This window comes from Taurulus bubalis (assembly GCF_910589615.1).
Source record: "Taurulus bubalis genome assembly, chromosome: 11".
Lineage (NCBI taxonomy): Eukaryota > Metazoa > Chordata > Actinopteri > Perciformes > Cottidae > Taurulus > Taurulus bubalis.
In genome coordinates this window covers 24223999-24251354 of record NC_136599.1, presented here as the reverse complement: position 1 = coordinate 24251354, position 27356 = coordinate 24223999, and the positions used below count along the sequence as shown (strand labels likewise).

Genomic DNA, 27356 nt, shown 5'->3' with positions numbered 1-27356 from the left:
AACTCAGCCGTTGTTTTCTAAGGTCATAGAAAAGTGTCCGAGCTCACTGTCGCAGCATCAGCAGCGGAGAGGGACGCTGCCGCCAAAAAGAAGAAGACTTACAGATATGGCCCTATCTTCCTTTAAATATCCAGAAAAGTACCCTGCTTTTATTCAGAAAAATGCTCAACAGGTCCAAGGCGTGTTTTCTTCTCCCTCTGATTTCCCCGGCGTCAGTTTTTCCGTCCTCGCCGGTCACGGCAGCAGGCTTGAACGTCCTTTCATCTTGTATCCGTCCGTCTCTGCGGTTGAAAATGCTGTTGAGCGTCAAAATGTTTTTGCCCCCTGAACCCCAGTTGCGCGCGAGGAATCCATCAGTTGGACATAACGGTAGAAAAATCGCAGTGCGACCCGCGGATCCATTTCCTCTGTGCTAATGCACGCACATGAATAAAACATCGATGCCGGTGTGGGCTCCTGCGTGTGTGAGTTTTGCGCGTGTCACACCGTTTCCGGTAAGCAGAGGGCTTCCACGGCATTACTGGGTCCCTGGGCGACTCCGCCGATGACAAAGAGCATGTTGGCTGCCTGCAGGAGGGCGGAGGAGCAGCGGGCGGTCAGCATGGGCGCCACGTACTCCCAGCGCCGCTTCACCGGGTTGTAGCTCTCCACCGTGCCCAGCGGCGTCGGCTCGTTACCTGCAAAAGGAAAAAGGAACACGTGGGGAAGACAGCGATTATGTTACGAATGCAGCCGGGCTTTCCTTCAGTTTGGAGAACAGTTGGAAACAAATATTCACGGCTTGAATTTACAGTCTGAACTAGACAGCAAACAGATTTTAAATCCCAATTGAGCTTGTTTAATTTGAATACACAATTATTACTGATTGCTGATTTTGAAAGAGAGGAAGTCAGACAACACCTCACACATTCATATCAATTAAGTTAAAAAAGTCGATGAATTTGTTTAATATTCATTTGGTTCCAGTTGCCTCAGAAAATTCAACAAAAGATTTACGGTAAATTCCTTGCTTTCATAGTGGTAACACACACACACACACACAAACACACACATACACACACCATTAAAATGTGTCACTTCAAGATTGTCTTATGAGCTTCTTTTAAATGAAAAGCATGTCCCTACAGGAGCAGGTGCGAGCAGACTGCAAACACACGTGCGCACACACACACACACACAAATGCACAAACATTAAATCAAAGGTAACACCTCCTACGGCAACGTGATGGAGAATCCCCACGACTCCATCACCCCCCGGAGTCGTGAACACACGGAAATAGTCTCCGAATAACACGAACATGGTCCGTTTCCTAAAAGAGCTTTTGTCTGCATCTTCAGGGAAGCTGGCGTGAAAACACGCTTTGTCCGATCGCTGTGGAATTCCACAAAACTACAGTCTGTATCCATTTCATTTTAAATTAGGGTGATGTATGATATTTTCACGGAACGATAAACATCTGAGGAAATATCTTCTTGGTATCATGGCATCTGAATATATATGAAAACATCAGCTGTGAGTTTTTTTCAATGATGTCCTATGATATTTAATAATTAACATACTGCAGGTGTATGCCAGACTTCTTTTATCTGTACCACACACACACACACACACACACACACACACACACACACACACACACACACACACATGGTTTGATAACCACTAAGTATGAAATATGAATGCAGTAGACCGTGATGTTATGATGGTGTCTCAGCTTCGCAGCACTAATTATCTTCCATATATTCCATAGTCAGGACTTTTGGGTTTCCTTACTTGGAATTCTTGTCTGTGACTTATTATCAACCATAACCACCTGATTCACCGAAGCCAAAACGGCCATTTCACGAAGAAAAGCTATATTTTTCTTGAAAAGCTCCTGGTTATTTATAAAAGATGACTGTAAAAGCTGCTCTTTCACTTTGTTTAGAGAAGCTCAGTAGCAGCAGAAAAGGTGTTGAAAGCGGATCAACAATAATATCTACGACACGTTCAGCCTCCTCTCCTCGCTCTGCGTCCCCCTCCCTCTCACCTCAGGTGCAAACGCTCAGCGCTAAATTGTTGCCGTCGCCATGGAGACCCGCATCGCAGCGAGTCCCCCACAATGATGTGGACTGGTGAGAGCGTGGCGTTTGCGTGTCCGCGGAAGACCATTATCATCATTTTGTTGGAAGAACAGAGGGCGGCGCCGAGCCTTTTTAAAGCAATCTGGGCCACACACACACACACACACACACACACACACACACACACACGCACGCACACACACACCGTGCTGCTCTTGGAGCTCAAAGGCTTCCTGTCGTTGCTTTGATTCACGGCCGACAGACGTCATGTCAATTCACCAGCCGCTCCTCGTGTCCTCCTTTCTGCGCCCTCTCTCCTCCTGACCTCCATTCCTCCTCTCCTCTTCACTTCCATTTTTTTTTTGCTGTAATCCCTTTTGGCTCTTCTTGCCTTGCCTCCGTTAAACTCATTATTTTCCTTTGTCTTCTCTTTATTCAATTGCTCACCTATTTTTTGTCTCTTCTTAACTATTTTAAGTCCTTATCTTGGAAACAAATTTGGTCTCCCTTTTTTTCTTGACCCGACTCATCTGTCCTCATCCTGCTCTGCTCAGCCCAACTACTCTTTCTTGACGTCCGCCATCCAGCTACTTGATAAGTCTCCATTAGTCGTTGATTAACGGTGCGTTCAGGGACTGATTTGCCTTAATAAATTGTTGTAATTCACTTAGAAGTTAAAGACACTATCCTCCAACCTGCCTCACATTTTGTTCTACTTCAGCACTTGTTTAATTCCAAGACACTGACATCAAAACTGATCTGTACTGCTGTTTCAGAGTCAAAGAATACTACAGTTGTTCATACACGTCAACATATTCGGGTCGCAAAGGCTGGGGAAACTCCGGAAAGGTGTCAGTCTGTATTTCTTTTGGGAGGCATTTTCAGCTCCAAAGTCAGATTCATCCTCCACTGTTTCCATCTCTCTTCGTCAGCGTTACCCTTTCCCGGAGCCCACAAGCGCTCTCTGTTCTCATAAGCATTCTTTCTGTCTTTTCTGTTCACCTCCCCGCGGCTTCCCGTCGCTTCTGTTTCCAGACAGCGAGACAATGGCGCAGCACTTCGGGTCAGAAGGGAGCCGCAACACACCCGCAGAGGAGTTCGTGTTTAATGTTAGAAACGTAAACCACATCATTCTGTGCCGTCTTTACTGCACTTATCATATTGTAGCAGGTAACTCCCAGCACTCATCCTTGACCTTCTTTCTTGCCTCCTCTGAGAACCCTGCTCTCCGAAACTAACGCTAGTGTCCTAAAGGCAAGATGTGTTTTCAGTGGTCAAACAGCAGCTCCACATGGTCCCCATGGAGGGAGCTGTAGACCCTGGGAAGAGACACAGATCTACAAATGATATGCGTGGTGAACTGATTTAATAACACAGACTCTTCAGCTTTCAGACTCCAGTCCAAACTATGCTTTATCACCAAGCATTTTCATAATAAAGTCGTATAGATTTAGCCTTTGTAAATATATGAGTCTGTCATGTTCAAAAGATCCGGGATATATTATTCGCCAGTCTACGGTAACTTGCTCGGTCGTGGTGTGAACTACAAATGCAGAGCTTTTTAATGCATCTCAACAAACCTGACATGGAAACACAGCGGCCAGCCGCCAACGCAGTCAGACTTCACGTTTCCCCGTCACACTGGCAGAAGTGTGTGTTCCAGTGTGTGTTCCTGTCCAAGTATTTCACCGAGGGGGATTCAGCCACTGAAACGTCTGAACCCATGATGAACATCTGGAGAGGCACAGAGATCGTCTTGGAGAGACAGACTCTTCTGACCTTTGCCCTCCGTACTTATGGATGCAGCCCCCAGATGGCTACAGGGTGATGAAGTCCCAGTAAACGGTCAACATGTGAGCAGTAAACATAGCTAAAACATAGAGAGCGCCTCAGAATATCTTTAAAAATAAAATGTTATATTCTCATCAAACGTATAGTAACAGTTCAAATCAAAGAGTAGAAGAAGACATTCAGTTGCATCATTAGCTATAAATATAATCTTAAAATAGTGATATTACCTTTGAAATTAAGATGTGATACTCCACAAGGAAATACAGTCTTATTGTAGACACATTTCCATCACCAAAACCGATATACCACATGAGTAAAGTTATGTTTTCACAACAAATATGAAACATTTCCAAAATCAAGATTCAATTTTTCAGCTTTAGTCATATTTTCTCTTTACACTTGTGCCTTGGGACAATGGTGCCTCATGATATAGAGAGCTGAGATTCTTCTGTATTTTTTGTATGTATGTATCATATGCAAGTGACTTTAAAAAGGGAAATTTAAAAATGATGTAAAATCAAGAAAATGACCCCAGACCCCAGAGTGTTAACTCTGGAATGGTAACAGAAATGGCTTTACCGTCTCCCTGAGCCCCTTCCCACTCAAATGAGACCTGAAATATGCATTAGGCCTCATGGTTGTGGAGCTATTCCGGGTTCATTTTGGCTATGCTATATTAGGCCTTTTTTTCCTGATGGGTTAACATCCTATAGTACACCTGAAAATATCTTGTGAAGTGTGAGGAGGAAACCAGCAGTGTATGAAAAACACAGTCTTTTTGGGCCTTACTGCCATCACTACACCCCCATGGCGAGTGAAGGGGGATGGAATGTTGTGATCTTTTGCTCTTCACGATACCTACTTAACAGGTCTGTGTGTTTTCACATGTAAGAAAAATGACCATTTTGCTTCAACAGCAGAGAGAGGGGTCGAGATCATGTTGCCCTGTTTTCAATCCCTCTCAATAATTATAGCTCTGCAAGAATAATCAGTGATGTATTTGCTGATAAAAACTCATGAATGCAATCAGTGGAGTTTAGGATTCATATTTGATCTATGAGGCCTCCTAAATGGAACTAACTGTTAGCTCAAAATGGAGTACACCTGATTTGGACTTGTGTCCTTGGGAGTTTGAATTTGGCGAGCTAAACTCGAGAGGATGTTTAATCTGGTGCACTTCATCTGCAACGGGACAGAAGCGTTTCTGCTGACAGCCCAGCTCAGCTTAATCCAGCACACTGTGCAGTCTGATGTGTTTTTACTGTAAAGCTGAATATAATATACACCACACTTCCTCTGTTTGTTTTTATTCATATGTGGTTACAAATCTTTATTGGTATTTTAGTGACACATGGACACAGAAGAAAGTGCTGTCGTCAAGATCAGCGAGAAAAGACACAAGTCATGACCAACAGTGAGACCAGACCAGACCAGTACGAGTAAACATGGGCTCAACTCCAAAACGACCTGGCCAGTCATTTCCAAAAAACACGGAATAACAGTTGGAGAACAAAAAATAGGCTCAATAGGTTTTATTGTTTCATCTATTTTACTGGTTTATGTTTTACTTGGTTCGTCTTGCTTGTGTTGAGTCTCACTGTTACATCCCCTTGCCTTGTCTGTCAAAGACCTTTCTAAACTGTTTTTAAAGGTGATATATTATTGATCATTATTATTATTATTGAACAGGCTTTTACACGTTCGTATCATTGTATTTTTCTATATCGCAGACACAAGGTCCTTTAGCTGCAGCAGCTGAGTGACTGCCAGCAGGTCTAAGTGGCTCAGGAGTACCTCCAACCTCTCAGACCTTTTACTTCTGAAAGGCCTTTGTCTGAAAGTTCAGACTGAATACCTTCAGAAGTTCCTTATAGCTCAGTGAACCACAAAGTAGTTCATTCCAAACTGACATTTAAATGTTGTTTTGTGTTTCCAGAGCCTGTCACACCATAATGCTATTAGTGACCGTTGCCATGGCAGAATGGCAAAATGACTATTAACATGTGCAAATCCAGGGATTTAACTGTATTTTGTTTATTCAAGCCACATTATGAATCATTATATGTCTCTGACATTGTGCTATTTCTGGCTTGCAGTTTTGGCCTTGATAAAAATATAATCCAATGTAATAGGCTTAAGAGAGATGTCAAAGATGATGACGATGTTAATACACACTCAAAAGGTTGCGAGCGCAGATGAAGCAAACATAAAGTATACGTTAGTGCTGTATTTGGTACGCATATGTCTGTCTCTGTGTGTGCGTGTGCGTGCGTGTGTGTGTGTGTGTGTGTGTGTGGCAAATAATCTGATAATGAAATGATGTGGCTGAGCACATAATTGCACTTCAAATCTTTCTTCTCTGACGAGTTGCATCTAATTGCACAGATGCCGTGGCGACGAAGAAGAGATGGACTGATACGCACGTAACACAGAGAAATGCTCACGGACACGAGGATCTTCTGTGTGTATGTGACTTTTTTTTTAATGGTTTCAACATTTGTTTGTTTGCCACATTTTCAGCTGACAAACTCGAGCGCAGGAGAGCTATAAGGAGAAAACAAGGCACTTTAAAAAGCCATACTCATACGTTACGGCATCTGCTCGCCTTCCTTAACGTGCCTTTTGAATTTGTAATGTCATGTGCAGTATTAGCCACCAAAAAATCATCAAAGAAAAGTGGCTTGGATTGTTTTTTATTTATTTCTTTACATCGCTCCTCAGATCTGAGAACAAACTGTGACAGAATGCCACTTCACCATCGACCGTCACCTTCCGGCCAGAAGGTCACCGTCCGGATTAACTAACAACTAGAACAAGCTCGTCGAAAGGGCGGAGGCCATAATGGCCGCGGGGCCGAAGCCAGTTACCTTAGCGGTGAAGCTTTCAGGTGAACGTGGAGTGGAAGTTGCAGTTTGTGCAGATAAATGCTGCAGCTCCTCAAGACCAACATAGGTTCTCATGCGTTTAGCTTTCCGGTCCTGGAGACTGAACCCCGCCCCCCCTTGTGGTTTTCAACCAGTCAGGAAGCTGAAGCAGGTTGGTTTGTTTGTTCTGGGCCACCGTAGGAACATGGCGGCCGACTATGTGACAATCGAGATATAAACGGCTCATTCTAAAGTCACGAGAACACAAGGACTCTGATTGTCAGGAGATTTGACCCCACAGAAAACACACGTATTCATATTATATTCCAGCCCATGCATATATTAATATTATACTATTTATAACAACTCTAAAGGAACCTGAACATGGTAACACACATTGCTGTGTTTGAAATATCACATCACACTATGATCCATGCTGCTTACCATGTCCCTCCATGATAGTGTCCTCAGATTAGGGCCTGACAGGCTGTTATGTGGGCGTGTTGCCCAACACTTTGCAGTTTGTTTGGCAGAGCCACAACCTGATTGACTTATTCTATCAGCATATGCTACAGTATAATTCGTGTATACTTTATGATTAAGTTGAGTCATTATGAGTTTATTTAGAAGAAGAAAGAACCCCTGGTTTTAATTATTATTATTATTTATTTGTTCAAATAAAGGTTCTATTTAAGTGTCGTTGTTAATATGAGCATACTGGACTATAAACGTTCTGCAAATCATCAGCAGTTATGTTTATGCAAGTAGTATGAATGTATGTTTTAGCCTTTTATTAGTCTGGTGGCCACCTATACACAAGCCTTTGCCAGCCCTGCTACTGCTCTATGAAATACTGCTTGTGGGTTAATTTATACACAGAATAATAGGTATATGTAAAACTTATGCAAGGACTACTTCCTCCTACCCTAACTGTATACATTTATTCATGTGCACACACGTACAGCATAACTGCATTATAGATGCACTTTGGTCTTTGTGGTTGGATGTATCTTTCATTTCCCAAGTCAAAAGGCAGAGGGTTGGAAGTGTCCTATAAAACCAGCTATGACTCACAAGCCCAAAATATCCACATGGATTAGATGGTGAGTCGGACTCACGCTGACACTCGCATAGAAAAATATACATATATACATATATATATATATATATATATATATATATAAAAACAAATCTCCCTCTTTTCCTCTCACACTCCATCGCTGTCATTTTCACTTTAGGAAACATAGACACACACTTTCTCTCACACACTCTCTCTCACACACACACACACACACACACACACACACACACACACACACACACACACACACACACACACACACCATCTAAAGTAAACAGATGTCTCTCATAATACTGTCTGTCACTATGAGCTGTGTACAGAAAAAAAACTGTTAAAGTGAATTACGCCTACATGGGAATGTGTGAAGTCACTATCAAAGGAATAAGGTTTAAATCAATGAATAACTATGTAAAGATGTAGCATTTTTAAACATCTGTACACCTGCACACGTCTATATACAGTATACACATGTGTATATATATGCACAAATCTACATAGAAATGTATGTATATCCAAATATAAACACACATATACATGTCTACATACACACACATATATATATATATATATATATATATATATATATATATATATATATATATATATATATATATAAATGCTGATGCAGGTGCACTGAAACGTAAATCAATATCTACTCAACAAGCATGTCAGGGAGGACAAAAGCTGACCTTCAATTAATGTGTAGCATTAATCAGTCTCTCTTCACACTGCTTATATGAACAAATGCAGCTCGGTCAAGCAGAAAATAGAAAGTTAATGGAAAATTAATTTGGTTGTGTGTGTGCGTGTGTGTGTGTGTGTGTGTGTGCGCGCGCGTGCGCGTGTGTGTGTGTGTGTGTGTGTGTGTGTGTGTGTGTTTGAGATGAATCACAGTTGCAGTATTTGATTTGCCGTAAGCGGTGAAGTCGGCACTGACAACTTGAGGTCTTTCATCACCAGATTAAGTCAATTGTATTGGGGTAATATATTAAATCATTAAAAAGCAATTAGTAGCAAAGATATTTTCGAGTTACCTTTGAATAGTAATGGTAATGTTTACTATATTAATTCAGCAGAAACGTGTTACCGGGTACTTATTCTCAGCCTTTGCTTTGTGTCGTTATTTTACACATGAAGATCCGTGTATATAGTCAGCCTGTGAAAACATTTGCGTCATGTCTCGTCGGAATTCAGAGGGTGTATTCTAAAGTCAGAATACAACCTTTGCATGAGCTCGGAGACACTTTTTGGGTCTGATGGAGGTAAGATGATTGATGGACTACTATGACCTGCAAGGCAAAGATAACACAACCCTGAGCTAGCACTGCCGCTAGTTAGCTAATCTGCTAGTTTATACGTATACGACTATGCAAACTGTTAAATGGCTGAGGGTTTTTCACAGAGTAAGTTTTTACTTGGAAATAAAAAATGACTTTTTTAACTTGTCTTATCGTTAAAATGGCATTGAGGTGTTGATATTGAAAAAGACAATTCAACTTAAACGTTCCAGCATGACAATGTTTTCATCTTTTTTTCCAATTCCTAGGCCTCTGCTACATTGATGTTTTTATTCACCTATGAATGACAAACAGTTTAAATCATATTATATATGGGACTTTTACGTACCTCCAGAGTAGAGGAGAATAAACAGGAACAAAAGTGTAACAATCAGTCTAATTCTAGAATGTGTTCCCTCAAACCACACACTGCAGTCAGACTGTGTCACATTGTTGTTCTCCGCTGAGGTGAAACACTTAACCTGAACACGGATCAGATTACTCCTAGACATCACATTCCCTGGAAGGTTTGGCCTTTAACAGACAAAAGGTGCTGCAACATTGGGAATCGATCACAGGATGACCTGGTGTGCCGTTTTGAATCTCCTCCCTTTCTTTCCTTTTTGAGTCACAGCCCAGCGCTGGATCTCATCGACAGAAAAGAACACGAGGAACGAGGGAAAGGAAAGGAGGTGCTGACCTAGACCACCGGCTGCAATCACCCTTCCTCCCAGGCATCCTGCCACAAAGTCGGCCCTCTTCTCCCTCATCCTGGACGTTCGGCTGGGTTTGATCCAGATTCCTGCCGGAGGTGAGAGAACACGAGATGCTGTCAGTCATCGCGGACCAGAACAGACAAAGTATTTTAAAGTAAAGCAGAAAAACAGACAAAAATATATGATGACACCCATATAACATTGTTAAACATTGAATTCCAATAGTTTAACTTTTGGGTGACAAACGTGTTTGGGTGTTTTTACAAAATAAGCTGAATCTAACAAGAACAATATCAAACAGTGATTCCAAAAATGCAGTCTTGACATGAAATGATACATTAAGGAAAAAGATTTAAAAAATGATGCAAAAGATTGCACAATGACAACATTTCCCGTTTACAAGAGGGAAAGCTATCAGTGTGTGTGAGTCTGTGTGTGTGACTGAGTGAGTCTCTGTGTGTGTGACTGTGTGTGTCTGTGTGTGTGACTGTGAGTCTGTGTGTGTGACTGTGAGAGTCTGTGTGTGTGCCTGTCTGTGTGTGTCTGTGTGTGTGACTGAGTGAGTCTGTGTGTGTGACTGTGAGTCTGTGTGTGTGCCTGTCTGTGTGTGTCTGTGTGTCTGTGTGTGTGTGTGTGACTGTGTGAGTCTGTGTGTGTGACTGTGTGAGTCTGTGTGTGTGAGTGACTGTGAGGGCCTGTGTGTGTGACTGTGTGAGTCTGTGTGTGTGAGTCTGTGTGTGTGTGTGTGTGTGTGTGTGTGACTGTGAGTCTGTGTGTGTGTGTGTGTGACTGTGAGTCTGTGTGTGTGTGTGTGACCGTGTGAGTCTGTGTGTGTGTGACTGTGTGAGTCTGTGTGTGTGACCGTGTGAGTCTGTGTGTGTGACTGTGTGAGTCTGTGTGTGTGACCGTGTGAGTCTGTGTGTGTGACTGTGTGAGTCTGTGTGTGTGACCGTGTGAGTCTGTGTGTGTGACTGTGTGAGTCTGTGTGTGTGACTGTGAGTCTGTGTGTGTGTGTGTGACCGTGTGAGTCTGTGTGTGTGTGACTGTGTGAGTCTGTGTGTGTGACTGTGAGTCTGTGTGTGTGTGTGTGACCGTGTGAGTCTGTGTGTGTGTGACTGTGTGAGTCTGTGTGTGTGACTGTGTGAGTCTGTGTGTGTGACCGTGTGAGTCTGTGTGTGTGACTGTGTGAGTCTGTGTGTGTGACTGTGAGTCTGTGTGTGTGTGTGTGACCGTGTGAGTCTGTGTGTGTGTGACTGTGTGAGTCTGTGTGTGTGACTGTGTGAGTCTGTGTGTGTGACTGTGAGTCTGTGTGTGTGTGTGTGACCGTGTGAGTCTGTGTGTGTGTGACTGTGAGAGTCTGTGTGTGTGACTGTGTGAGTCTGTGTGTGTGACTGTGTGAGTCTGTGTGTGTGACCGTGTGAGTCTGTGTGTGTGACTGAGAGTCTGTGTGTGTGTGTGACTCTGTGAGTCTGTGTGTGTGACTGTGTGAGTCTGTGTGTGTGACTGTGAGTCTGTGTGTGTGTGTGTGACCGTGTGAGTCTGTGTGTGTGTGACTGTGAGAGTCTGTGTGTGTGACCGTGTGAGTCTGTGTGTGTGACTGTGTGAGTCTGTGTGTGTGACTGTGTGAGTCTGTGTGTGTGACCGTGTGAGTCTGTGTGTGTGACTGAGAGTCTGTGTGTGTGTGTGTGTGTGACTGTGTGAGTCTGTGTGTGTGACTGAGAGTCTGTGTGTGTGTGTGACTCTGTGAGTCTGTGTGTGTGACTCTGTGAGTCTGTGTGTGTGACCGTGTGAGTCTGTGTGTGTGTATGACAGTGTGAGTCTGTGTGTGTGTGACCGTGTGAGTCTGTGTGTGTGTGTGTGACTGTGTGAGTCTGTGTGTGTGAGTGACTGTGAGGGCCTGTGTGTGTGAGTGACTGTGAGGGCCTGTGTGTGACAGTGTGAGTCTGTGTGTGTGACCGTGTGAGTCTGTGTGTGTGTGACTGTGAGTCTGTGTGTGTGACCGTGTGAGTCTGTGTGTGTGTGACTGTGGGAGTCTGTGTGTGTGACCGTGTGAGTCTGTGTGTGTGTGACTGTGGGAGTGTGCACCTCTGTGTCTGTCCACGGCTAAACTGCCTTATATTTGTGGTTGTGGTGACTCACTCTCTTAAAAACCTCTCTGATTACCTGTTATACTGATATCGGCTGCCTTCTGACCTTCCACTCACTACTCTTCCCCTGGTCTCTATGACTCCTGGAATATAAAGGGCACACAATCCTTTCTTTACCTGTATTAGTCTTTGGTTTCATGTGCAAACCTAAAAAGTGTACAGTAGAGCACAGCACAGCACATCCAGACATGAAATAGAGAAAGACATGCAGTTGATCATAGGGGGATCTGTATTTGACAGCACAACAATCCCCCATCCTTCTTTCTCTGGCTTGAACACACTACCCAACAGCAGATTAAATTTCTATATTTGGGACAGCGATACGCAGTGACACATCCCATGTCGTACTCCTCCGCGTCTCTGCTGCAGAGAGAATCGGCGAGGGACATGATCTGCAAATGCAGGCACAGAACAAGCAATACAAATAATTTGCTGCATAGACGTAATGCAAATTAATGCAGAAAGCTCAAATTGATCGTCCGTTAAGTACCCTTAAGTAGTAGTTTCCTTCCCCGCACTGCTGCAGCTTTAAAGCATACCAGGCTTTATGGTGTGTTTGACTCTAAATTACTAATTTACTAAATTAATCATGCTTTATTGAAGAAGACATGAAACTAGAGATTAAGATCATCTGCTGCACCTATTTTGTCCATCTGACAATTCAATTCAGTTTATTTTGTATAGCCCAACATCACAAATACAAGTTTGCCTCAGAGGGCTTTACAATCTGTACACATAACATCCTGTCCCGGGACCTCACATCGGATCAGAAAAAACTCCTCCAATAAAGATAGTAAAACCCTTTCACAGGGAAAAAAGGGGAAGAAACCTGAGGGAGAGCAACAGAGGAGGATCCCTCTCCCCGGATGGACAGAAGCAATAGATGAACAATGATATTGTAAGTGCAATGATCAATCGATGCAGTGCTCCTTTCCATCAGCACTAACACTAAGCATAGCGGAGGTTGATGCTTGATTCTCGCGATGTCACGATATCGCGTGAAAATTCCTCCTTTCAGGCTTCCGGTTATGCGTTTGAGTCCTGTGAGGAGCTACTGGCAACTACGGGCGTGGCTTTGGTGTGCATGAAACGACACAGAGAGGCGACCTTTGTATTAAAACAACAATGGCGGCTCCCAAAGAGGTTAGCGTAGATGCGGCAACAGCATCAGCTCCATCAAAGAAGAGGAGATTATTTCTTCACTGAAAGAAGAGCAAAGAACGACACTGAAGTCTTTTCTCGATGGGAAAGATGTGTTTTGCTCTTGACTCGCTAAGGCAAGAGTTTGATTGACAGCCGGTTCCTCCAAGTCAACGGCCACGTATTTTTCTGAAAGTGGCTGCCTTTTTTCAAACTTTAAATGGTTTATTTAATAAGGGGACGGTGCACATTAATACAAACATTTCTGTTAAATGTGCAGATGGTTCTGTTGTAACAAACCATCTGGCGGGTCAAGTAACAGGGGATCAGCACAGTGGTCACAGTTCATCCTGAAGGGAAACAAGAGAATGTACAATATGTGGATGAAATGTCATGGCTGTCCATCCAATGGGCATTTCACTCAAAACCACAAATGTCAACTCATGATGGCAATCCATCCTACGTGGCTTGAATGCACTTATTGTAAGTCGCTTTAGACAAACACAGCAAAAGGAATGTCATGTACTATTAATGTACTCTGGCTTGGTTTGAATCTCGACCAAATAGCTGGACCGGGGTGAAGGAATCTCAATGGCATTAGAATGGTATCGGCTTGCCGGGGTTCTATATTTACCCGCTGGTTCTCGCTCCAAACATCACATACGGTCAGGAGCTCTGCAAAGTGTCCGTAAAGCAAACACAAATGGATGAACCCGAGCTCTTCATGATTTTTCTGAATCCCTCAGAATGAAGATGCTACTCCCAGACACAGAGAGGAGCCGGCTGACCCGGTCGCCTTCCCGTGGGGGCGTTACCGAAACAAACACCGAGGATGAATCCAGCAGGCACTTAAAGAAGATAGTGGAGGAGATTGCTGGGGGGTGAAGGGTGCGCTGCTCTTTTCACCCTGCCACCATAGGCTGGGATAAGCAGCGTGATGGAGCTGCTGATCAGTGGATAGATGGATGGGTGAACAGATGAATTGCCATTTGACGACACCATAAGCTTAGTTTCACATTGTCTCACAGGTGCAGGCCACTAAATGGGCACCGGAGAGCAGTTCTCTGTTCTGACAGAGAGATGTTTGTTTGTGAGTGCACTTCTGCTGCAGCCGAGTCTCCCAGTGCCAGGAAACTAAACAGACTGACAATTTCCTCTTTGCCCGAGCCACTGAGCACGACGGAGGCCAGAGAGGAAGCTGATGAAGTCCCGTTACCTCAACAAAAAATGCAGTTTTTAAAAGGCAGGTGCTGTTCTTACATGCATAAATTGTCAATACTTTACTGTTGACAAAAATGGCTGAACCGCTGGTAAAAAATTGCCATGCATCACGACCCGAGAGAAATGCAATTCTCATTTCTGTGAGCCAGCAATAATAACAGAGAAGCAACAGGATACAAAGAATACGCCATCGCAAACAAAATAAGGGATCGACCCATTTTCAAAGATGTTCAGAAACTAGAGATATTTAGTCATTTTGATTTCCTGCAAACAATGACAGGAGATGAGAGAAGTAGAGAGGACAGAGGAGAGGAGAGGACAGAGGAGAGGAGAGGACAGAGGAGAGGACAGAGGAGAGGACAGAGGAGAACAGGAGAGGTAAGGAGAGGACAGAGGAGAGGAGAGAACAGAGGAGAGGACAGAGGAGAGGAGAGAACAGAGGAGAGGAGAGAACAGAGGAGAGGAGAGAACAGAGGAGAGGAGAGAACAGAGGAGAGGACAGAGGAGAGGAGAGGACAGAGGAGAGGACAGAGGAGAGGAGAGAACAGAGGAGAGGAGAGAACAGAGGAGAGGAGAGAACAGAGGAGAGGACAGAGGAGAGGAGAGAACAGAGGAGAGGAGAGAACAGAGGAGAGGACAGAGGAGAGGAGAGGACAGAGGAGAGGACAGAGGAGAGGAGAGGACAGAGGAGAGGACAGGACAGAGGAGAGGACAGGACAGAGGAAAGGACAGAGGAGAGGACAGAGGAGAGGACAGGACAGAGGAGAGGACAGAGGAGAGGACAGAGGAGAGGAGAGGACAGAGGAGAGGACAGAGGAGAGGACAGAGGACAGGACAGTGGAGAGGACAGAGAAGAGGACAGAGGAGAGGACAGAGGAGAGGAGAGGACAGAGGAGAGGACAGAGGAGAGGACAGGACAGAGGAGAGGACAGAGGAGAGGACAGGACAGAGGAGAGGACAGAGGAGAGGACAGAGGAGAGGACAGGACAGAGGAGAGGACAGAGGAGAGGACAGAGGAGAGGACAGAGGAGAGGACAGAGGAGAGGACAGAGGAGAGGAGAGGACAGAGGAGAGGACAGAGGAGAGGACAGAGGAGAGGACAGAGGAGAGGACAAATGGCTGCAGAGCTGCTGCCGTGCCGGCTGTGGGAGAAGTAGCTCAGCGGTAATCTCAGAGTAAGAGGACGGGAAGGCAGAGCCACCAGCAGCTCACGAGCAGATACGCCGGCTGCAACAGATCCGCTATTCAGCCGTGGAGAATGGAAAGGCCAGATAACATGCAAATGTGGAGCAGATATACGGGAGGAGAGGCGTGAAGAGCTGCGCTCTCAGACAGCCGTGCAAGCTTCTCCTCCCCGCTGCCGTCTGGAGAAACATTTGCAGAAATAGCCGTGACAGTGCTGTCGCCTGTGTTCAGTTCAGCCTCTGCTCTCCTCTGAGTGACTCATACGGGCGTGTGTGTGTGTGTGTGTGTGTGTGTGTGTGTGTGTGGTTGTTTGTTTATTAGTTTATCTTTATTTGGATATGACCAAGACGTCGTCACATACCATAGCATATACAACCCACGCTAGTTTACTAACAGCTAATTAAGAAAAGAATTTATGATTACATGACCTCAGCTGTTTCCACTTGTGTTTCAATTGACTCCATTGATGATCAACCCTGAGGTCTGTGGGTTCCACTTATTGATTTCTCTCTTGTCAAAACTTGGTGCCTCAATTACCCACAATGCAAATCCACTGCCAATATTATTTGTATAGCCCAATATCACACATTTTCCCCATCTTTGCACGATTATATATCATCATGAGAAGTGGGGACGTTGTGTTGGCAATAACTTGGAATATAATATTTACAATAATTTACAACCATGCTCACCATGTTCACATACAATATGGGATGGATACCGAAACCCTGTATTAAAAGGGCCACGGTGCTTAATTATTCAAGGCCAAATATTGATAAGCTATTGATAACATTATCCGTTCATTTATCTGCACTTTTTGATGTTTTGGAGTGTAGGCTAATAAACTATCACATCTCCTCTGGTCTCTGTGTCGGGGCTGAGCTCCTCCAACTACACACACAAACACACACACACACACACACACACACACACACACACACACACACACACTCAAAGTAAGCCAGCGAGCAGAGAGGCTGCGGTGGAACCAGTGAAGTGCATGTTACTCGAGTTGAGGACAACTACGCTCGCTCCTGTGCAATAATACACTCAAGAGTAAAAAGGCAATATTTTTAGCAATACACCTGTTAAACAAACATGACAAGTAGTTTTTTAAAATACTATATGTATTAAAATGTATTATTTAGAGTCCCGATAAAGAACTGAACCGATCCTAGTTGGTAGGACCAAGAATTTGACTTTTGAAACATGTCAAATACATTGTCCATAAATCAGTGCTGCTCCATAAAATAATCCCTTTAGTTAATTTATTTATAAACTGTAGAAGGTCAAAGACAGAACCCTGAGGCATTCCTGTACCAACCAAGTTCCTGTATACCTCAACCAAGGCCGGTCCACCAAACAGCCTCTGAAAACACAGTCCGACTCTTTCAGCTTCGGGCCACAGACCCCAGCCCTCGCTCTCTACCAAAGAGGACATCTCATACTTGATACTAACGCGCTCGGGTACAAAGGCCAGACTGAACCTTTGAAGAGTTTATAAATGAGGATGTCATTGTGCTTTTATATGTCATCTGAACACCCGGAGACTGGCCCGACCACGTCTCCTATCAGATGAGAGCATGAGAGGGAAACGCTGTGTGCCTTCCACATGCGTAGCCTGAAACACGACCTCTCGCAAAGCTCGTCGAGCAGAAAGCTAGAGCTAAGAGAGCTAACCCTCCTCTCATACATAAAAGGTAGAAAATAAATCCCGCGCAACATTCTTCACTGCGGCATTAACCCATTAGAGGACTTTTTCCCGGGGAAACTACAAAGGAATGATCCGTTTACTTTGCTGTCGGACTGAGTGACACAGAGTGCTGCACACACCCGCACACACAGATAAGCACACACACACACACACCTACGTCAGTGAGTTGAGTGACATGTGGGGCAGATCTGTGTCTGGTGGACTCAGCTGGAGGAGAGGAGAGTGTGTTATTTAAAGCTCAGCATCAATACCCTTCCCTCTTGTTTCGCCCTCCCAGACACCGGCGTGTCGCTGAGCTCGATAAGACACACACACATTCAGAAAAGGCTTATTAGACGGAAGCAGGAGGACACACACACTTCAAGCCTTCAAATAGATGTGCATGCACACAACGGCACAAATGAGCCGAGAAGTACGTAGGCAGACATGGACACGTGTACATATATATATATATATTCTCCCATGCACAAAATAATCTTTCTCTCTCTTTCCCCAATACACACACACACACACACACACACACACACACACAAACACGCACAAGCCCCGCCTACCCCCGTTTCTAAATGTCATCAGAAGGAGGAGCGATGGGAAGACATTTGTAGGAAGACGAGGAATCACATTCTGAGAGGTCGACTTGTTCAGGCAGGAAGCTAAGCGGCCACAATGCATGTGATCGCAATATGCAAACACCTGGAAACACCAATAAGCAGATGTCCATTTCCTTCATAAAATCAGGAGAAAAAGAATGTTGCCCAACATCACCTCGTCCTCCTTTTGAAGGTATATCGGAGGTTGTACTGCACTAAGAAGCCAAAGTGCAGCAACTACATACTTGTTGCAATACATCGCAATAGTATGCCATATAAATGTATAATTAGTCCTGCATTGAAAATGTTCGGTAGGTAAAATACATATGAGAAAAATCTACTTAAAGGTATTAAATGTCTTATATATTATACATACTTTTATATACTGTATGATGTCATGTTATATTATGATGCAAAAATGCGCAGTATAATTTTATTGTTGTTAGTGGTTGACATAGTGCTAATTTTAACTATTTGATGCTATTGGGTAGTTTAATCTAAGACAGCACATTTTAGCTCCTCATGTGTGAAATATTTGCCTTCCAGATTGTAGCAGAATAAAAAATGTAAAAAAAAGTAAAGCACCACAAATTTGTACTGAAGGAAAGTATTTGAGTAAATGTAGCTTACTGTTCATAATTATAACTTAAAAGTGATGCACTGTAATTTGTATATAAACCACGTAATCGTGAGCCAGGTGAGCATATCCACCTTATTTCAGCTTTTTATTCCATAAAAAAAGTACAATCCGAGCTGATTTGAGAAATGATGCCCATTATGAGGAAAACAATTTCCCATCATGTCAGCTGGCCTGCAGTATATCACCATTCAGATATTCCACAACCACTCAGACGTGCGTACATGGCGGTGGGAGGAGAGTTTGACCGTAATATCCCCACGGTATTGAAAAACAAGTCGTGGTGCATTTTGTTGTCGACACACACTGAGACTGGACTGAGACACATCGAGGCCTCGCTGTCGACGCGCCGGACGTCCCCATGTGGTCCAACACATCTGCGTGACTCCCGCACGTGGGCTGCTTCCAAGGCGCTGGCGTTCACTCCGCCGGCAGCGAGGCGGCTGAAACCACAGCAAACGCTGCATGCCAGCTGTTGTTGATAGACGGACTGAAACAGGCAAACAAGCGTCCGTACAGTCTCACAGGCCGGTCAGGCTGCATGTCAATTAGCAAAGCTAATGCATCTGCATCAGTGGAACGCAGACATAACTAAGAATATATGAGCACCCACGTAAAAAAAAAAAAAGGGTTACGTCACATTATTCCAAGCGACCGTGGTTCAGTGGTGAGCAGGGTCGTCGATCCCCGGCTCTGCTAGCCCATGTCGATGTGTCCTTGGAGTTTTTCCTGGGTTCCAGGCCCCGGTACAGGGATATCATATGTGGACAGATTGTAAAGCTAATTTGTGATTCTGGGCTTTCCAAAATAAAATAAACTGAATTGAACCCCAAATTGCTCTCGTAGCTGTGCCTACAGCGTATGAATGTGTGTGTGAATGTTAGCTGCTCCTGATATGCAGGTGGAACCTTAGCTCCTCCCATCAGTGAGTGAATGGGTGAATGATGACAAGTTGTGTGAAAGCGGTCGGAAGACTAGAAAAGCGTTTTAAAAGTACGGGTCCATTTACCATTTACCATGACGGGGTTCCCCGACATATTCTGTATCTTCTGAGGGGAGACTTTTTTATTTCATACATCATCTGTTCAAAGTTTTTATTTCTCCAATTTTTTATCCTACAACTTTGCTTAGTGACCAAATACCTGCAAAACTAATGGCATTCCCATCAGCCTCAGCTGTGTTAATTAGCAAACGTATGCTTAATTAAGATTGTCAATCTGGTAAACATGACACCCCAAAGGTACTAAGAAATGCAAAGAAATATATTAGTGAATCGTTTTTCCTGGTAAATCATGTTACACACCGCCACGAAAGCTTTCCAAACTGTTTTCTTTTGTCTCACCTGTCCTTTCCTCACGTAACCAGGTTTTCTGCTGGATCCGCTGGTGCAACACAAAGCCTCTGGAGTTCTCGGCCTCACTCTGCATTTCTTTATCTGGCTCTCTGATAGTGAGGATTTATTCCCCCTTTTCTCTGCGACTGGATTTGCATCCTGAATGGACAGATTAGCACATCCACTCCCCCCACACACACACGCATGAATCTACTACAGCGTGCGGCAGTTGCTGCAATGCCGGGTCTGAGAAATAGCTCGGCAGTTGCTCCTATCGATTACAAGATCGATGCACTACCACGTCTTGTGGGGGTTGAGGGGATGCGCAAAAACAAAACAATGCACCACACGGCAAACTTCCTGTGAGTGCAGAGATAAGAGTATGGGTCCATTCATAACATGGAGTCTGGGAAAAGTTGAGCACCACGGACAGCTCCACCGACAGAGCAAAGACAGCTGCCTGAGCTGAATGGAGGATCTGATGAGAGAGAGAAGATACTACCCAACTCATTTTGGAGATGATCTGGAGAAGAAAAAAAAAGTATTGCGGCTCAGTCTGATACAGCGCAGCTTAAAGGGGAAACTAAAAGTAGTGGAGGGGCCAGGAATGCAAGCTGCAGGTCTCTACTAGGTCCGCTAATGAGTCTCCGTGGCCTCTCAGTAATTCTATAAATAGTAATGATCAGTGGGTGGACATGAAAGTTAGTGTGGGCTCTAATGAGTTCTACCGTCATGGACATACCATGCACCCCCACATCTCTGAACTACTGACAGATATATCAACCTTCTACTCTGATTATTCGAAATTCCCCTTTTGCTCAGGTGCTTGGTGTTTACGGAGAAAAGATTTATAAATGAGCGTCCTCTGCATGACCTTCCAGTATGCAAACATGTCGAAATCAATCGATCAGTCAGTCTGCTGCTGGACTGGAGTTCAGTTGCTGGACTGGAGTGGAGTTCACCCACTGAAAGTAGAGCACAAATGGATACTTTGCAACCACGACGACATGCAAAAGGACTCCACTGCAGCAGGCAGTGAGAGGACTGTGGCATGGATTCAGTAGACTCGAATTTGAAGCCCTGGTTTATGGCAAAAATAAAGCTGAACATTTACTAATCATTGGATTGAAAAGAATGCAAATACATTCCAATGAGGAATAACTTCAACACATCACTTCTATTTTTAACTCCAAATTAAATAAAGCAGAGCAAAAAAACGATCTGAAGAGACAGCTGGAAGCTGGAAGCTCCATAGCTTCCATGGTACGGAAGCTTGGGATCTCTCTTTTCTTGGGATCTCTCTTTTCTTGGGGAAAGTACCTGGAACTTCGTTTGGTACCAACTCAGTCCAGGATCCAAGCGAGCTGAGTGGGTATTAAAAGGCAGAGTTCGATCGGTCAGAGAGAACAGCGGGACGTCCTGCACAAACCCGCCATTTTTTAACATCCAAGCGACCGTCAATGGCGACCGCAATTTCTTGAATTCACTTTTTTTGCCACGGTTAACTGACGAGGTGCAGACATTCCTTTGTTTGGTTGCCGATAAAAGGATCCGGCTCGAGCCGTGTCTCGTTTAGGATGATGCCACGGCAGTTTCGTGTGTTGTTGCTATGACAATTGGCTGGGTACTATCTGCAGTGGAAAATTATATCGAGAAAAGCACCTGGTGCCAAAAGTAAGTCGAGTAGAGTGGAGTGCCACCCAGCTGATATCTGCAGCGTTAACGAAACACTCTACCGATAGTCAGCTGTCGGGATCCATAAGGTCATTGTTTCTGCCTGCAAACCGCAAGATGGAAAGAAAAAAGGACTATTTCTTTTGACGGAACGGTTGCACAATGAGATCAACGATCACAAAAGGCAGTCAAGAGAGCTCCATCTGGGTCACAAGCTTAGCATTCACTCGCTCGTTCACCGCCACCTCTCGACTGTCACCTTCCTCTGCGGCGCTGCGCGGTGAACAGGATCAAAGGAAAGAGCGCAAAGCATACTGGAAGGAAAAGAGCTTAGTGGCTTCCAAAAACAGACAAACATCACATCATGAAATCTAACACGCAGGGGAGACTGTAAACATGAGAGAGATGATTCAGGTTTTGTTTTTTTGAAGGTCTGGCAGCAGCTGGCGGCTTTTTTAGTCATCGTTCAACATCTCCACGCCCCCCCGGCAGTGTAGAGTACCACTGATTTGCGCACCGTAATTATTCTGCGGATAGTGCTTTAAAGAGGAGTAATCAGCAGGAGGCTTAAGAAACCTATTTATCTGTGATCGTCTATCACAGGATAATATCAGCTTCAGCACCGGCAGAATAACACGAGCGGAGATGACAGCTGCTGCTGTCGCTCATCTGACGGATTCCGTTTCCAAAAGGTGATCACATAAAAGGTTCACCCTTCTATCCGTCACAAACGAATGTGGATGGAGCTGTAGGCAGCTCAATTATTGTGTGAACCAAAGCCCACAGGGGTCAGTGGAGACCGGAGTCCATGTTCAATATCCTCTCAGCATGCAGTTGAGTTCAAGTGAGATATGACACACACACTGTACGGCGTGTGAGTCAGAGAGAACACACGTTACAAAACATCCTTTTCTCACGCGCTCCTGGTGGTATCTGGCCAGCAGATGCCAGAGTTTGCGACACTCAGACTTAAACCGATCGGTTCCTTCCGACTGATCCAACAGGACCTACGTTTGCATATACAATGTCATATTATTTATTTTTTTGTTCCTGATGCACAGGAGTCATAAGTCCTACGGCTGCTTGAGGACTTTCTCCTTTGAAGTCAACATGTCGTTATTGGGCAATTTCTGAAATGATTAGATCAGTGATTTTCGACCACTGTGCCGTGAGAGATAGTCAGGTGTGCCGTGGAAAAATGTCCAATTTCACTTAATCGGTCCAAAAAAACACTATTTAGTTGTCGCAAATAATTTTCCATTGTTGAGCGTCTGAGCCTGTATTATAGTGCCTGGCCTAGTAATTCAATACTCTTTACCTAAATCATATATGCTGTATGCTACAATGTGACATTTTGTAACTTTTTGGTTTGTTGGTGTGCCGCGGGATCTTTTTATTGTAGAAAATGTGCCGCGGCTCAAAAAAGGTTGAAAAACACTGGATTAGACAATGAAAGATTTTTTCTTGGGAGGCCAGTCTCGCTCCTTCTATAGATGTTAATCTTTTGAATAAAAGGTCGCAGCTGGGCGTCCATTGGCCTGGTCGGTGAGATGCATATAATCTCAAAGCTTGAGTAAATTAAACCCAAACGATGCGCGTGGCTAGGTGTCACTGGAAAGTATGAGAAAATATGTGCTTGTTTGGTTTAATTTTGTTTTGTTAATAAAGTGAAATAGCCCTTTACAGTGATATAGGAGAAGGCAGAAAAAGTCACCGAGAGGGGAATGGGTTGGAGAGGAAACGCATGGAAGCACATGGTCCAAGAGCCAACGGCGTCAGTCGTACTGAGCCTGGAGGTGGATTGATGGTCTGGGAAACACTCTCATAGTAGAGGACACTTTACCTGACTAGGTCGATTTCAAGTCTGTTTTACGAGGCCACATCCAAGTCCAATGCGGCTCCTCGGTGTGGTGCGGCGTGTCGAGTGCGTCTCCAAACCTCTTGATAGAACCTTGACTTTGTCTGACAGCTGCTTTAATCACTCTCTAGTTCAACATGCCAACAACCCATCACTGAATTTACATTCAGCGCGCATATGCCGGCTTGGATGCGAGTTACGTATTTTACCAGAAGAATGAAAAGTCTGACATCAATTGCTTTGAACCGGCACCAAGTTGCCCTCAAAAGAACTCGGACATTGTGCGTTTTGTGCCTCCAAAAGACGAATGCCGGATTTTTCTATGATAGAATTATCACCTTGTGGTCTTGTGCTCCCATCTTATCCTATTAGATGTTTGAATTGTCATGTTTAGCTTGAATTCTTGAGTTACAGCCAAACAACGTGTTTTGCGAGGCCACAGTGAACTTTGACCTTTGACCACCAAAATCTAATCGTTTGTGCCAAACTTGAAGAAATTCCCTCTGTGCGTTCCTGAGATATCGAGTTGAAGCTCGATGAGATGAGATCCATGTCACTAAGGTCACACGTGCATTTCAGTGCTTTGAGTGCCATGTTAACAAGCACACACTGTTAAAACACACAGAAATCACTGCAATTAGCTTTTCATGAGCCTTCTGTCGGCGGTGCTTCTGGCTCTTGTGCTGTTATGCATTGCCAGGTTTGATTGAAGTCACGACTACTTCAAAAGCCAGATCCTGATTAGACACCTTATCCAATTATAGGTTGCATCTCGAGGTTTATTCATTGGGCGCCTGATGTGCGAGTGGTTTGTCGTGTGCCCTTCTGGGAATGAAATTAGCACCTGCCGCCTGCCAAATACAGGCTAAATGTTGGCTCTGGCAGGTAAAAAAATCAGGTCATCTGCCACCCTGGCAGATTGGTTTTCCTTATACTTAGAAATATTATTAACAAAAAGCAGATCATAAGTAACAAATATATTACAATTCTACCGTCTGCTACCACACACGTGTTTACAATTTACCGTCTACATAGTTTTCAGAAGTAGGAGGTAAAAAAAGATTGAGTGGCCGATAAGAATGTTCAGTGACCTGCCACATACAGTATATGACCGTTCTATTTAACATTACGCTACATTTGAACAGTGTAAAGAAAACGGTTAGCTGTAAGAGTCGTGGTGGCTGTTACCAGTTCGGTACCGGTTCAGTACATATTCATAACTTTTTTTTCATATTTCGTTCTGGAGAAGCTGTAGAAGTAAATTCTTGTTAGATCATTAAAAAGTGTTTAAGTCAAGCACAACTGCTTCACTCCAATTGGGAAGGTGTGTGTAGGGGTGACATCCTTCCTACTGCAACTTGTGTCACTTCTTCCCAGTACAAGCGAGTACAACGCCACAGCTGACATTGAGAGAAAACTGTCCAAAAGTGTGCCCTGTTATCCCTATTTAAACTCGATGGCATATTGTAGTGCTTGAAAACACGTATAAATGCTAGTGCCTTCCAACGTGGTCGATCAACACTTTCTATAAAGCGGTGCATTTCTAGCACACCCTGCGACATAATTTCTTTTTACAGCTCAGTATCCCTCGTTTATGATTATCTCCTCAGAACTTGGTGCTGTTGTTGGTTCCTTCACATCGGATGTACTGCCCCCGCTGCTCATGTGTTTTCTTGGGAGGTGCGTTAACGTCTGGGGATGCACACACCTAAACATAGGGTTGCAATCAGAGGCATACAAGCGCTTACTTAAAAAACAAGCCTCACACATTGCAGCGTTTATTTGTTTACCAACTACCACATGAACAAGCTTCTCACATGCGGTGTATTCGATGGTTAGAGATGCAGTAAGGTTAGGGGTCAGTAATAGGCGGGGCTGGAACTATAACCAATAGATATTTGAGAAATATTACATTCCGACGGAGTCAGCGGTCCAGGAAACACACAGACCAATTACATGAGTTGTACATCATATCACGTGATGCTAGTCAGCATATCCATCCATCCATCCATCCATTATCAGCCGCTTATCCGGGGTCGGGTCGCGGTGGCAGCAGGTTCAGCAGGCCGACCCAGGCTTCCCTCTCACCCGCAACACTTTCCAGCTCATTCTGGGGGATCCCGAGGCGTTCCAAGGCCAGCCGGGAGATATAATCCCTCCAGCGTGTCCTCGGTCTTCCCCGGGGTCTCCTACCAGTTGGACGTGCCTGGAAAACCTCTAATGGGAGGCGTCCAGGAGGCATCCTGACTAGATGCTGAACACCTCAGCTGACTCCTTTCGACACGAAGGAGCAGCGACTCGACTCCAAGCTCCCTCCTGATGTCCGAGCTCCTTACCCTATCTCTAAGGGTGAGCCCGGCCACCCTGCGGAGGAAGCTCATTTCGGCCGCTTGTATTCGAGATCTCGTTCTTTCGGTCACAACCCAGAGTTTGTGACCATAGGTGAGGGTTGGAACATAGACCGACCAGTAAATGGAGAGCTTCGCCTTCCGGCTCAGCTCCCTCTTCACCAGGACGGACCGGTACAGCGCCTGTTTTATTGCTGCAGCCGCACCGATCCGTCTGTCGATCTCCCGCTCCACCTTACCCTCACTCGTGAACAAGACCCCGAGATACTTGAACTCCTTCGCTTGGGGTAGGCAGTTTGTCCCCACCTGGAGGGAGCAATCCACCGGTTTCCGGCAGAGCACCATGGCCTCAGATTTGGAGGCGCTAACTCTCATCCCTGCCGCTTCACACTCGGCTGCAAAACGCCCCAGTGAATGCTGGAGGTCACGGTCCGAGGAGGCAAACAGGACCACATCATCCGCGAACAGCAGAGAGGCGATCCCGAGACTCCCGAACCGGATCCTCTCCGCCCCCTGGCTGCGCCTAGATATCCTGTCCATGAAGGTCACGAACAGGACCGGTGATAAAGGGCAGCCCTGGCGGAGGCCAACACCCACCGGGAACGTGTCTGACTTACTACCGAGGATACGAACACAGCTCCTACTGCAGGCGTACAAAGACCGGATAGCCCGTGCCAACGGGTCCGGCACCCCATACTCCCGCAGCACCCCCCACAAAAACCCCCGAGGGACCCGGTCGAAAGCCTTCTCCAAGTCCACAAAGCACATGTAGACTGGTTGGGCAAACTCCCAGGACCCCTCCAGTAGTCTTGCAAGGGTAAAGAGCTGGTCCACTGTTCCACGACCGGGACGGAATCCGCACTGCTCGTCTTGAATCTGAGGTTCGACAAGCGGTCGGAGCCTCCCTTCCATCACGTGATGCTAGTCAGCATATCAGATATGTGTTTTCTGATAAGCATCGTTACTCGAGTGGGATGTACAGGGAGAGACGAGGCACTCTGCTACACGGTGGGCTCCAAAAAGAGAAAAGTAGAAAGCTTAACACAAGCCTTTCACCAAGAATGGACAAGAAGGTCCATTCTTCCTACGGGACAGATCAAAACATTTTAACCTTTATATATTATACTAAATAAATTAAATAATATATATATATATATATATATATATATATATATATATATATATATATATATATATATATATATATATATATATATATGTCTCCCTGGACCTCGCTGAGTGTTAATTGAATACCACCAGACCAGCAACATGTTGTGTGCATTATGGTGAGACACGCTTTGGTTTCAGGCTCCTTTGCATCACATATGGCACCTCATAATGAATCTATTTTCCCCTTCCTCTCTCTACCACACTTAACCACAGCTGGGAATCTACAAATAATAACAATCAAGGAAGATTTATGTCATCTTTTGGGTAAAAAAACAAAACGCTTTCATTTGCCTGAAGTTCCTTTCCTCTAAAAACATCTTCCCACCCTTTGTTGTCATCTTGTTAACATAAGGCGCGCACACGCACACACACACACACACACACACACACACACACACACACACACACACACACATACACACCGTCATCCACCAGCACTCCCAAGGGTCTATTTATAGGCTTCCTGCGACAGCATGTCCCAACCAATAACAGTCTGAATGGGAAGGCGCTCTTTTAATCACATACTTAGTCAACAGATATGCAACA

At 44.7% G+C, this 27356-nt stretch overlaps 1 protein-coding gene across 1 annotated transcript in view; it reads right to left on the bottom strand.

The window, feature by feature from the left end:
- Positions 1 to 480: 480 nt before the first annotated feature.
- Positions 481 to 27356, bottom strand: part of klhdc8b (kelch domain containing 8B) — a gene marked incomplete at both ends in the record, with an annotated part of 119790 nt that continues 92914 nt past the window's right edge. Inside the window, 2 exons of the mRNA XM_079226661.1 lie at positions 481 to 677; positions 9778 to 9879. Coding sequence (XP_079082787.1) covers positions 481 to 677; positions 9778 to 9879 — 299 coding nt within the window. The remainder of the gene's footprint in view (positions 678 to 9777; positions 9880 to 27356) is intronic.